Source organism: Pezoporus flaviventris, unplaced genomic scaffold (genome assembly GCF_033815535.1).
Source record: "Pezoporus flaviventris isolate CSIRO_AGI_PZ_B2104156 unplaced genomic scaffold, CSIRO_AGI_Pfla_v1 ptg000148l, whole genome shotgun sequence".
Lineage (NCBI taxonomy): Eukaryota > Metazoa > Chordata > Aves > Psittaciformes > Psittacidae > Pezoporus > Pezoporus flaviventris.
The window spans coordinates 8,009-21,586 of NW_026892696.1; the positions used below are offsets into that span (position 1 = coordinate 8,009).

A 13,578-nucleotide genomic window follows, 5' to 3' on the forward strand; every position below is an offset into this window, starting at 1 on the left:
ACCAGAACTGCACACAATGCTCCAGGTGAGGTCTCACAAGAGCAGAGCAGAGGGGCAGGATCACCTCCTTCGCCCTGCTGGTCACGCTCCTTTTGATGCAGCCCAGGATACAGTTGGTTTCTGGGCTGCAAGCGCACACTGAAGCCGGCTCATGTTCAGTTTCTCATCAGCCAACACCCCCAAGTCCTTCTCCTTGGGCTGCTCTGAATCTCTTCTCTGCCCAACCTGTAGCTGTGCTGGGATTGCTCCCACCCAGGTGTAGGACCTTGCACTTGGCATGGTTAAACTCCATGAGGTTGGCATCAGCCCACCTCACAAGCGTGTCAAGGTCCCTCTGGATGGCATTCCTTCCCTCCAGGGTATCAACCGACCCACACAGCTCGGTGTCATCGGCAAACTTGCTGACGGCGCACTCAATCCCACTGTCCCATGTCCATGGCAGTGACAAAGATGTTGAACAAGATCGGTCCCAACGCTGATCCCTGAGGGACCCCACTCGTTACTGGTCTCCAGCCGGACACTGAGCCATTGACCACAACTCTGTGTGTGCGGCCATCCAGCCAGTTCTTTATCCACCGAGTGGTCCATCCATCAAATTGATGTCTCTCCAATGTAGAGACAAGGATGTCGTGTGGGACAGCGTCGAACGCTTTGCACAAGTCCAGGTAGATGACATCAACTGCTCTACCCCTGTCCATCAGTTCTGTAGCAAAACTGCCTTGGATCACTCCCTACATTACCATGAGGTAAGCCATGCTGCCAGGGGAATGGAGGAACACGGGGTCAGGGATGAGTGGTTCAGGGATGAGTCTCAGCCCATTCTGGCTGCTCAGAAACACGATGATGCAGAACACAACCCAGGACAGAACAAGCTGCAGCTCTCGGGAGCTCTTCAGACTTGGTGGGGTTTAAATCCACAAAGCAGGAGGTTTGTACTCCTCTAACGAGTATTTACCCATGGAAACCCCAGTGATCCCTTGACAGAAGGTGCTGTGCTGATGTGTTGATGTGGAGGGCTGGATGCTGGCTGGATCACCCCTGCACAACCACCTCCATCCCTTGGGAAGCACTTTGCTGGGGCTCATGTCTCCTTTCAGCTCCATAAGGCTCACAGCCCTGAGGAGGAAACTCACTCCAGCCCAGGACCAGCATTCTGAGACTTCACCAGCTGCTCTGAGCGCTTGCCCTGGTTTCTCCAAGGGGATGATGAAAACAGGGCTGGGTTTTTTTGGCTCCAGGCAAGGTTTTTGCAGAGCTTTATCAAGGACAAACCGCTCCTCAACTACCAGGGACCACATCTGATAGAAGCACCTGGGGCAGGTGACAGCAGAGCCTCTCCTGCCTGCGCTGGGTTGTTAGCTCTGTTGACACAACACCATCAAAGGCACCTTCCCCATAGCTCACAAGGGGAAACCTGAGCCTTAAACTCCAGCAGCTCCCACTCAAAGCACTGAGAGAGGGCCTGGGGGAAGAACAGAGCCAAGAACAACCAACAACCAACGTGGGAGAGGGCTTTTTGCACACTTACGGGGTTGGGTTAAGGCTACCTGGGAGGTTTGCAGGGCAAACTTGAGGCTGATGGGCTCTGCTCATTTACAGGCTAAAGCAGGGAGCATCGGCTGCTCTGATGTGGCTGTGCCTTGACACTGAACATGGACAGAGGGGATCAGAGCATTTAATGAACGAGGTTTACCTCCAAGGCTGGTTTTATCCTCAAATCCTGAGGGACATGAACAGCTTTCCCATCTCCCAGCGAAAACAAAGGCAGCATGAGTGCAGGGAGAGCAAACCACCAGGAAACAGGTCCTGGAGTCCCACCTCCCCGGCGGAAGGGTGGGCACATGGAGAGCCTCCCATAGCAAACAGGAAGAGCAGAGCCACGAGTCTCCTGAGTCCCCTGATAGCACAGTGGGATCTCACAGTGGGAAAACACACAGCACCAAGGGGGGAACTGGGGCCTTTCCAGCTCTCCTGCCTCCCCAGGTACCTGGAGAGGAGATGGGATCGTGCTTGGCTGCGGGTGATAAAGCAGAAACAACAGGGAGGATGTGCAGATCCTGCAGAACTTCAGCTCACGTTCCTCTCCCTCAAAGACCTGCTCTTTGTAACACCATTCCTGACTCTGCCAGCACAGCAAGAGGCTTGGTTTGGGAAAGAAAAGCTTTCCATCTCTGTCCCTAAGCCCCTGGGAGCATGGGCAAACCTCCTGGCATTTTTCTCTCTGGTTTATAAAAGGTATTTCCCAGTTTGGTGCAGGCAGAGGCCAAGTGCAGGGCTCCCGAGAAACATAAACTAACAAATACAGGAAGGGAGAAAGTCTGCAGGAACACAGAGTCTGGAACAGCACAGCAGGCCAGAAGGAAAACTGCCTGCGGATATGGATACACCTCGAAGTTATCCCCTGCAGCCCAAGGAGGACACAACAGGAGAGAGATGATGGGGAAGGTCCTGGGTCAGTGCTGGTGGCCGAGGCAGCCTCTGCCAGCAGCATTCATTGCAGAGATGGACAGGATCTCATCCAGAGTGCTTCACAACCACATGGAAACAGGACAAACCTTCCCTGCCACCAGCACAGCCTGCATCAGCCAACTCCAAGCCCACGCCAAAGCCTCCACACTATGGGAACCCCAACATCCCCCATTGCATGAAACCCTGGTACTCCCCATCCCAAAGGGGTTTGGTTTCTTCCCTGGCTGTTTCAGCTGCACAAGAGCTTGTTTTGGGGGGAGCACCAGAGGATTATTGCCACCAAAGCCACCCTGCGTGCGCCCTCTCTGCGGGAGCGGCGTGCTGCAGCTTGAGTCAGAGTGGAGACTAACCCTTGCCTCCAGCTGCATCAACAGACTCCAGTGTAAACCACCTCCAGCCCTCTCTGTCAGGTTCTCCTCTGTGCAGATAGGCTCCAAGTCAAACAAGTGCCCAGGTTAATTATGCAAATCGAGAGAGAATAAAGCAAGCATCCCTAACACATGGAGAAAGGCTCCTGCCTCCCAGAGACCACCTACCCTGGGATAACATTGCAGCCTTCCCACGTAATGCCAGGGCCATTAATTACAGCTCTCCTCCTGCTCTGGCAAGGCTCCTGTGTGGGAGTGGAGGAGGTGGAAAACAGCTCCAAAGTGGCCAAAAGAGCTTGAGGGAGAAGGGTTGAGAGGCATTCCTGTTCACGTGCCTAAAATAGAGATCCTGCTGCCTTTACGCCCTCCTTTGTAGAGCGTTGAGCCCCACCAGGAAAAAGCACTATATAAAAGCCAGGCGTTGACTCTCTTGTTCTGCACCAGCCTAATAAGCCCAAAGTCAATGCCATTGTTTTAGATCTAAGCACAAAAATACTTTGAAACCTCAAAAATTAGGGTTTTTGGAAGCAATTATCTCCCTCCTCCTCTCTGAGACTAAAAGCAACACAGGCCAATTACTGCTTTGAAGGCTAAATATTTACTGCTGGGTGAAGTGCAGCAGCTCGGGCTGGAGAGGAATCATCCAGCTCTGATGTCATCTCATGCCTACAAGGAAGAAAACCCAAAGGAAAAACAGGTATGAACAAACAACAACAGAAAAGCCCTTTGGAGAGGGGAAAGGATGAAGTGGGTTCAGCTCACCCATGTCCAAGGCATTTAGTGTGGCCCTGGCACTGTTCTCCCAGTCGCTTTAGGTAGCCCTACCCAGGTCTCATTAGATAAGATGCTCACGCTTAATGAGGGTGCAAGGAGAGTGTGAGCCAAGCTCTCTGAGCAAGAACTGGCCTCGTGGAAGAGCCGGTGCCTTATCCTGGAGCAAGACCTACCCTATAGAGTCCGTAGGGGCAGGTGTGGGAACTCCTCAAGCTCCAGCAGCAATTAGCCTGCACACAGCAAGGGTTCATCCATCAATGTCAGCTCTTGTAAAGAGTAACAGCCCTCCTGCCTTATTTAGCTCTGACTCCTGAGTTTCAAAGCTCTCAGCTTTTGCCCCCTCCAGCCACTATTCTTTCCCAGGCAGCGGATGCCAACCCTACGGTTAAGGGCACCAAGGGATAAAAAGAGAGCAGTTATGTGTAAGACACAAAAAGGAGAGCAGTGATGTGTAAGATACAAGCAGCTATGTGTAAGATAGCACCAGGGGCACAAGCAGGGAGTGACTCATCTCCTCTGCAGACCAAGGAACAAGAGCTCTCTGTTTGGTGAGCCTGCCTGAAGTTTCAGTTGCGATCCCATCTCGCTCCACGCGCTCGTGACAGCATGCAGAAAGATTTCCTCGGGGGATCTTCCCATGGGACTTAACTCTGACACATATTCCCACAGGACTCGTTCTTTACAAAGTGTAATCTGTTAGTAAGGCACTGGGAATCTGACTCGGTGAAATACCAAGAGGGTGAGTGAGCGGAGCTGGGTGCCGGCGGCTGGAGCCACGGACACGACTGCGAGTCGTGCCCCGCATTCAATGCGACGGAAGAACTCGCTGGGCTGGAAGAATAGATGTCCTGGGTCAGAGCAGAGGTCTGCATGGCCCAGTATCCTGTTTATGCTACCCATGGCCTCTTCTCCACCCCTGAGCACAGGGAGATTGCTCCAGCAGGGAAGGGGGAAGAGTGAGAGCCAGTTTTCACATACATGCAGGCTGTGGTTGCTTTTCTCTCAATCCATGGCTGGTTAATTCTCACATGCAGTGGATGGGCAGATGCAGGAGTCAAACTATGCTGGGTATCAGTCTGCACAAGCAGCCATCAAGCACTGAGTTACATGTTAACATGTCAAAGTGACAGCCCACCAATTCCCAGAGGACACCAGGATGCAGAAACATCTGGATCTGGGAGGACTTCATATAAGGGAAAGAAGTGTCAGACAAGAAAATACAACTTTAAACAATAACTGAATAATCCACAACACTTAAGAGTACAACGGAGGAGGATCTGCACCCAAGCAGACACATCAGCAAGGAGTGGCCGCTGGATGCTGAGCTCCTTTTCTTCCTCCTACTCTTGGTTGCACATCAAGCCTTCACTGCAATCACTGCTTTAATACTGACTTTCCTCCCCCCAGTTCTTCTGCTTGTCTCCAGAGTTATTTCAGTCAGACTGAGAAGCAGAAGGAAAACAAGCACAGTGTGTGTGTGTGTGTGTGTGTGTGTGTGTGTGTGTGACATGGGGAGTCCGAACCCCAGGGTGGGAAACCAGGGCTGGTGTTTTCCTGCCCTGAGCATGGGGACTGCAGGAATGTGCCTGCTTTCCCACGCTGTGGGTAGCCCGCACGGGCATGTCTCCTCCACTCCTCAACATACCTGAGGTGGCGGCTACCAAGGTTATTAAAGAATACAAATCTCTCGGCTTTGAGACATCCATTATTAACAAAACAGGCTCTTGTGGGCACAGGGAAGTGTCACTCATCCCGCACGGCACGAACCGGCACCGAGATGCTCCTCCAGACAAAGAGGAACAACCCAGCACAGTGCTGCACGGACAAGGATACTGAAGTCTGTGGCCAAAACCAACCCCAATATCACCTGAAAACTGGTCAGATAGTGATAAAACACATGGGGAAACCCAGCCTGAGAGCAGCCATCGCAGGGCTGAGGAGGGTTTTACATGTCTGATAGTGGCATTTCTCACCTGAAGCCAGGGGCCGGATCCACTCCTTGCTGTTCAGGTCGAGTCTCCAGAGGTCGTTGAAGGCAGCGTTACAACTGCTCTGTGTGCAGCCACCAAACACGTACATGGACTGGTTAGAGTCATAGTAACACGCACCTGGAGAACAGAAACACATCAGGCAAGGCCCTGACATTTGTGTTTTGGGGTGAAAAGAGAGATCAGTCTCCCCTCGGGCAGGTTAAAGCCATTCCCCTTGGCCTGTCCCTACAGGCCCTTGTCCAAAGTGCTCTCCAGGTTTCCTGCAGCCCCTTTAGGCACTGGAGCTGCTCTAAGGTCTTTCCTCCTGTTCCATACAGAACAGCAGATGGGCTGCCCCAACTTCAATAAAACCACGGGCCAGGTTAGGGATATCCCTGAGCAGCATAAACCTCCAGCAAGAACCTTATCCCCTCAAGCAGAGCTGCTCCTGAAAGTGCAAGGAAAGCTGCCTTAGTAGCCTGCAGTTAATGAGATCAGCTATGATTAGCACTCAGCACTCCTCCCTTCTCTGAGCTCATTCCTATGATGTCCAGGGTCACCAGATGAGACTAAGAAACCAGCCTGTGCACCCAGCCCTTCACTTACTGCTTTTTCCAGATCTGACAGCATTTCGTAGAATTATTTGTGTTGGAAAAGCCCTTTCAGCTCATCCAGTCCAACCATTCCCCAGCACTGCCAAGGCCACCCCTAACCCACGGCACTGAGGCCTCATCTCCACGGTGTGTGAACACTTGCAGGGACAGTGACTGCAGCCCTGCCCTGGGCAGCCTGTTCCAATGCCTGAGCACCCTCTGGGGCAGGAATTGTTCCTCAGCTCCATCTAAACCTGCCCTGGTGCAGCTTGAGGCCGTTTCCTCTTGTCCCATCCCTTGTTCCTTGGGAGCAGAGCCCAGCCCCTCCTGGCTCCATCCTCCTGTCAGGCACTTGTAGGGAGCCATCAGGTCCCCCCTGAGCCTTCTCTTCTACAGACTGAACCCCCCAGGTCCCTCAGCCATTCCTCATCAGACTCTAGACCCTACTTTCAGCATCACTGAAACACATCCTACACAAGCATTCCCTCTGCTCCTTATGGGAAAGGATTAGGCAGCGAGATGGGGAACAGGGAGGGAACACAGCACTTGATGGCCCTCCAAAGATACCCAGGGAAATAAAGAGCGTTTGGCCCCAAACCAAACTCTGCAGGAAAAAGAAATTATATGCAAGTGTCTGCCTTTGGCAGTGCCCCATGGCACCCAGGCACCTCTGCCGGGAAATACATTAAACATGAGAGCAGAGAGGACTTGCTCAGCTTTTCTGCCTTGGAGGATGAGGAAGATTCAAACGTGTTCAGAAAGTTAAATCCCTGCAGCTACAAAGAGGATTTCCCAAGTTCTTCATTTCCCTCCTCAAATACAACGAGCCCCATTGACTTTATAGAATCCCAGCCTGGTTTGTGTCGAAGGGACCTTAAAGCTCATCCAGCTCCAACCCCTGCCACAGGCAGGGACCCCTTCCACTAGAGCAGCTTGCTCCAAGCCCCTGTGTCCAACCTGGCCTTGAACACTGCCAGGGATGGGGCAGCCACAGCCTCTCTGGGCACCCTCACAGGGAAGAGCTCCTTCCTGCAGCGCTGGTCAGAGCTGCTCTCCAGTTCAACAATAAAAATAGATTCAGATGATGTGACCTGAGGGGACACGGGATGCTCGGAGCTTGCACAGACAGAAAGGCTTGTTTCCCTTTTGGAAACAGCAGCCAGAAAAGAGAAGAAATGGAGCCTATAAAAGGAGCATCTGGAGCAAAAGGCTGATAACCTACTTTTGGTAGCAAGAGAAAAGGGCTCACAGCAAATCCCCACGAGAAGTCCCTGCTCTCAGCTTTGCTCTAGGCCAGTACAAGCACGTCCCTGGTTTCCAGTGATCCAACACCACAGCCTCACTTTTGCAGGCTGGAAGGAGGTAATTCCAGTGTGGAATTGCTGTGTAATACATCCCACCCCTACGTACACCAGTGACACTCATCCTGCTGCGTGCTCAGCACCATGCTGGGACACAATGACACCTGGTGGTCTTTGCTGAAGGTCCCATGGTCTGATCCCCTATTGAAAAGCCAGCAGCCCTCATGCCCTGGGCTATTAGGGATGAGTCCAGGGTGCTTTGCTGACCACCGGGTAGGAATGGGGGAGCTGGGGATATGGGATGTGCTCACAGGGTGAGACCACACAACCTATCCCTATCTACAGTGTCCTTATGTGCAACTGAACTGTCTTCATCGCAGCCCACATCTTGGTGAAGGATTTAATACCTCTAGCGCCACAGGCCATCGCTTTGGAGCTCTGTCTGGGTTGGAGGATACATAAATGATGGTGAAGTGCATGTGCCTGGCACTGGATTGAGGAAGAAATCACGATGAAGAACAGTTTTAGTGCTTTAGCTGCTCCCTGAAACTCAGCCCTGCCTCATTTTCACACAGCAGACCCTTGGAGGTCACCTCCACCCAGCACAGGGTGAGGTGCTTCACACCCTAAGCCCATGCAGTTAACACCCAGCACAAAGCAACACTGGGGCTTTTCTACTTCACCTTTCAGGAACGGCTTAGTTCCTTTAGAAATCTAATCCCCACCTCAAGCATGCCATGGTGAGAGCCTCTTCCTCCTCCCCACACCAGCCCCTTGGCAAGCTCAGCCTGCACACCGCAGCCCAGCTCCTCTATTATGTTGGAGGGGAGGTGGCAGCATTCTTCTCCTCTATTTGGCTTCAAACCCCAGGCCAGCCAGGCAGGCACCATGAGGCATTTTAATCCTAGACCGAAAGAAGTCAAACTTACTGTGCCTTGCTACTCCTTGTAAAGCTGCTGAAGCTGAGGAAGGCAGACTGGTTTGGGGAGGAAAAAGGACATTAGGGGTCAAGGAGGAAACAAAGCACAAATGAAAGCTGCAGTTTAAACCAGGCTTGCAAAGGGGTAGAATAAATCAAGGGAGGAGGGTGTGAGTCCCTGGTGCCCAGAAAAGGGTGAACACTGGATTTTGGGTTGATTTTTGTCAAGTGCCAGTAAAATTCAGTGTCCCCCATGTTTCAGTATTGCAAACACACAGATCTGTGTAACTGGAAACGAGGGCAAGAAATATTTGGGCTGTTTGAAGATGCTGATACCTGAACAGAGCACAGATGCAGCTGGATTTGAACGTGTTCCTCTTGGCCCTCTGTGCTGCACCACGAAGCATCAGAGACCTTTGCCTGGAGCATGAGATAACTGAAAGGAAGATCAAGTGGGAAGGGAAGACTGACTGCAGAGCACATGCCCTTTGTGGTACCTGGCTTTTTAAATGTCGAGTACACCAAATAAAGTCACCTGAGTTCAAAGGCTGCATTCCCCATTGGAGAGAGGGGAAGGAGTCAGCTTGGCTATTGGAATCCCAGTGCAGCTAAAGGCTGACAGCCCTCGGTGTCGGCATTCCCAGGAGGAGCCGGCCAAGCTGATGCTACAAGCGTTGTACATCGAGCTGCTGGCACTGGGACTGGAGGTAACCTCTCCACACCCAACCACACTTGGCACCGGAGCCATGGATGGTGGCGCCGAGGAGGACGGGCTGCAGATGAAAGCTCCAGGTCCTGCTCTGCACCAACCACACGGGCGTTGTGGCATGATAAATACCCAGCATTGCTCACAAAGCCCAGCTCCACACCCCTTCAGGGGGAAAAACCCCACCGAGCCACCTCCTGATGCTCTAAACCACCATTTCCCTGCTCCTTGCAGTGCAGGCACTCAATGTAATCAAAAGGCAGGGCTCCATTGAGCAATGCTGGGTGATATGAGAAGCTCTGGTGTAAAGCAGCCCATCCTGTAAACCAAACAACATTCCGGCTTCCACCTCGCCCCTGCCTCTCAGGGTGAAGGCAGGGAATTGCTTTTGTTAGTCATCAGGCTGCTGCCACTCTGCCCAGACTGCACGGAAAAACCAGAATCAGGCTTTAAAATTAGTCACTCTTCCATCAAAGGATCAATATTCCTGGCACAACGGGCGGCATTCCTCTGCTGCTTCCCCCTTCCTGCATTCCTCCTGACGTGGCATTCTGACCGGGGCCAGTTATTTAACCACATGAGTCACTGCCCTGCTATGATGTTTGTAGGTTCATACTTTAGGGCTAAAAAGGAATTAGATGACTCCTGCAAACATCAGACCTGGTGGTCGGCTCAAAAACCTCCATGGGAAGTGTTTCTCTGGCTGAGATGGGACACTTAGACCTGAAAAGCCAACATCATTGCTATAGGCTGATGTTCTGCAGCTTTAAATCCTTCATTAAAACTACAGCTCATCCATGAGGCTTGTTATCAGTTGTGTGAGCTTTGCCAAACGCTCCCTCCCCACGAGACCAGATGAAGGGAACATCCATTCATTATTCCTTATCAAACGGTTCTGCTGTTCCTCCCTTCGGAACTGAGAAGACATTTTGACCTCCAACTGTTTAGAATTCTCTTCCTCGTCCTTTTATGCTCCGTAAGAGCATTTGTGGGATAGTTCTAATAAATCCTGGAAGTCAGACAGCCCTGACCACTGTTTTGGTGCCAGCTCCTGCTGTCTGTTGCCTTCAGTGGCTCATGCCTGGGAGATGACGTCTTCTACATGAACTGGTGCATTACTCACCCCTAGAAAGGGATTTATGAGTCCCAAACCTCCTGTTCTTATTCACCTCAGCATCTCAGTAGTTTAGGTTTAAAGATTCAGTTGGAGTTTCTGCAATGAATCATTTGCAGCTTCAGTTTAATGCAGAAACCCAGCAACACGCGATGCTTTGGTGGACGGAAAGCAGCTACTGCAGATCTGCTTTAAAAAAATCCCTTTAAATCAGCAAACAAGTTAATCCAGATTAGCTTTCTGCACACAAAGTGCATTAATAACGCTTGGGGAGCAACTGAGGGCTGACCAGAGCCAGGACAGCATCAAACAGAGAGGCTAATCCAGATGACATGCTCCGAGGGCAGCGGCTTTAGGGAGACAGCTCACGTTGGAGGGAGCGTAACAGCAAAGCCCCCAGTGGGCAGCAGGATAAACTACAGAGCACTCAGGGTCTTAGGAGCAGTACCGGGGCCTATTTCAAGAATTCCCAGCCAGCCTTAAAGCTCGCAGGTTGAAAAAGGCTGCAAGAACTGAGGGGCAACACACTCGGATTGGGAAGTCATTAACAAGTACTTTGTGAACACTTCACACCAAGCTACGAACAGTGGGGACCTGCGTTCTTCAGGAGGACAAGGAAGTCTTTAAAGAGCTCCACAGCTTCACCAGAGATTCCTGCAGTGTCTCCTGGGGATGGAAGCCTTGTCCTATGTGACCGTGCCACCAGGCAGAGCAGGCTGAGGCAGCGCGGTGCTGCTGCACTACAGGCAAGTTCTATTTCAGTATCAATTCAAGGCCAGGTTGGACACAGGGGCTTGCAGCAAGCTGCTCTAGTGGAAGATGTCCCTGCCTGTCGCAGGGGGGTTGGACTGGATGAGCTTTAGGGTCCCTTCCAACATAAACCAGTCTGGGATTCCATGATCTTTTCCTCAATAGGAATGCTTTTTGCTGTTCTCTTGCAGAAACTTGGAAGCAGGGTGAAACTTCACCCATACATAAGCAGTGTGAACTGAATCACTTCTATGAGCAAATACACTCGTGTCTCATGTGTGGCTGTGTTTTAATCTGAAGGAAGCCATACTTGGCCCCCTACAAATCCATCTCCTGCATCTGTGAGTAACAGATCTGCTGTAAAAGCAGCCAGCACATGCCCCAAGCGTGGTGAGTGTGCAAACTCAGGGGTGTTGATTTAATGGCCTGAGTCTAGCAGCTAAGTGAGGTTTCTACTGAAGAAGGCACAAAGCTCAGGCTCAGAGTTATGGGAAGAAACCCGCATGTAAAATACACAAAATCATCTTCTTCCCTGTGAGGGTGCTGAGGCGCTGGCACAGGGTGCCCAGAGAAGCTGTGGCTGCCCCATTGCTGGCAGTGTTCAAGGCCAGGTTGGACACAGGGGCTTGGAGCAAGCTGCTCTAGTGGAAGGGGTCCCTGCCTGTGGCAGGGGTTGGAGCTGGATGAACTTTAAGGTCTCTTCCAACCCAAACCATCCCGTGATTCTATGAAAGCCAGAAAGCCAAGATCCCACCCCGGCTCCACAGACATTCCCAAGGAGCAATGAGCCAACAACAATGACAAGCAGCTACTAAACCCCCATCCCTGTGCAAAGCATTGGTGCTGGCAGAGCTGTGTGTTACGGTGCTGCAGTGACAGGGGTCTGCAGCACTGCTGGATCCCAAGGGATGCAGCACACACCCCTGGCCTGCAGTGTCCGGTGGCAAACCAGGGTGAGCAGAGCTTTCCCAGCAGGTACTTACTGTGTGAGAAGCGCTGGGTGATGGGGGTGCCGGGGTAGGGGTAAGTGCGGCTCTCCCACTGAATGTTTCCTTCTTGCACTGCTTTGATAAAGCCGTGATAGCACTGATGGGCCACGCCTGGGGAGAAACGAGAGAGCAGCAAAATTGGGGCACATTAGGAACAAACTGTGCCTGCACAAGCAGCGTGACAGCAGCTAGAAAGAGCTCCTGTATTTAGACAGGCTGAGAGCTGGCTGGGGCAGCCTGGAGAAGAGAAGGCTCCTGAAGGGGAGACCTGAGAGCAGCTCCAGTGCCTGAAGGGGCTGCAGGAAAGCTGGAGAGGGGCTTGGGACAAGGGATGTAGGGACAGGCCAAGGGGAATGGCTTTAACCTGCCAGAGGGGAGACTGAGATGAGCTCTTAGGCAGAAGCTCTTCCCTGTGAGGGTGCTGAGGCGCTGGCACAGGGTGCCCAGAGAAGCTGTGGCTGCCCCATCCCTGGCAGTGTTCAAGGCCAGGTTGGACACAGGGGCTTGGAGCAAGCTGCTCTAGTGGAAGGGGTCCCTGCCCGTGGCATGGGTTGGAGCTGGGTGAGCTTTAAGGTCCCTTCCAACCCAAACCAGGCTGGGATTTTGTGATGAGTCTACAATTATAAATAAACTGGTGGGAATTTGGAGGATTACAGAGAATAGAAAATAGGGATTGGGTGAATGTGGCAACGAGCAATGTTCACTGAACCAACTCGCTGTGTTTCTGCTATCCATCCCCTCCAGCCTGGCAAACAAAGCCTGTTTGGGAAAAGTCAGCACATGTGATGCCTCAACAGGGCTGGTTTTCACTCTCCTCTGCTGCAGCTGAACCCTGCTGTCCCCTAATCACACCTCGGAGGAGCTGCTGCCCTTCCCTTTACAGACCTTCCAGGACAAACAACCTGCACCCTCTTAAAACCAGCTCTGGTCAGCCTCAGAGCTGTGTATGGAGCCCACGTGGCTGTGAGTGTGCTGAGAGCGGCTGGATCCTGCTCCCTGCCCACAGAGGAGCCTCTGGAGGAGTTCTGTGACTGCATGAAAGCTGGTGGCTTCTGCTCCACTACAGAGGATGCCATAACCTGCCAAGAGACTCTGCCAAGGATCTGCTTACTGGAAGCTCTGCTGGGAACAGCCCCAGTAAGGAATCACACTCTGGATACAAAGCAGGAAGTTTTATTAATGAAACGCAGGGTCCTCAAGCAGCTGGTCCCGGAGAGTGACGCAGGAGACAGGATCTAACTATAGGATTTGATAGCAGATGTATCCTGACAAACAGGAAAAATTAGCCAGGATTAAAGGAATCAATGCTTTACCTCGAGCGACCCCTCGCAGGTTGCACTTACACTGCCCTTTTGTGCTGTGATGGCCACAGAACCAGTACAGCTGCCCTATACCACACATCCCCTGGGATGGGGGACTCCAAGGACAGCTCCAAGGCCAGGCTGTGCCTTGGACTGCTCATCCCTCCCCTCCACTGCAGGGATGTTTCCCACAGTCTCTTTTGGGGTGAATCACAGGGTGTTTGATCCCAGCTGCATCCTTTGCATCTCTCAGGCTGTTCCAGGAACAAGCCCTGGGTGAGAAAGTGCATCCAGGCAGCAACTCAAGGGCTGCTGACACTTGAA

The 13,578-nt window shown here is 52.2% G+C and overlaps 1 protein-coding gene across 2 annotated transcripts in view; it reads right to left on the reverse strand.

The window, feature by feature from the left end:
- Positions 1-1,084: 1,084 nt before the first annotated feature.
- Positions 1,085-13,578, reverse strand: part of LOC133282984 (F-box only protein 42-like) — a 30,873-nt gene continuing 18,379 nt past the window's right edge. For both annotated transcript variants that reach the window (XM_061479387.1, XM_061479386.1), the window contains exons 3-5: positions 11,948-12,064; positions 5,585-5,719; positions 1,085-3,503 (exon numbers count right to left, since the gene is read on the reverse strand). In XM_061479387.1, coding sequence (XP_061335371.1) covers positions 3,493-3,503; positions 5,585-5,719; positions 11,948-12,064 — 263 coding nt within the window. In that variant the 3' untranslated portion in view covers positions 1,085-3,492. The remainder of the gene's footprint in view (positions 3,504-5,584; positions 5,720-11,947; positions 12,065-13,578) is intronic.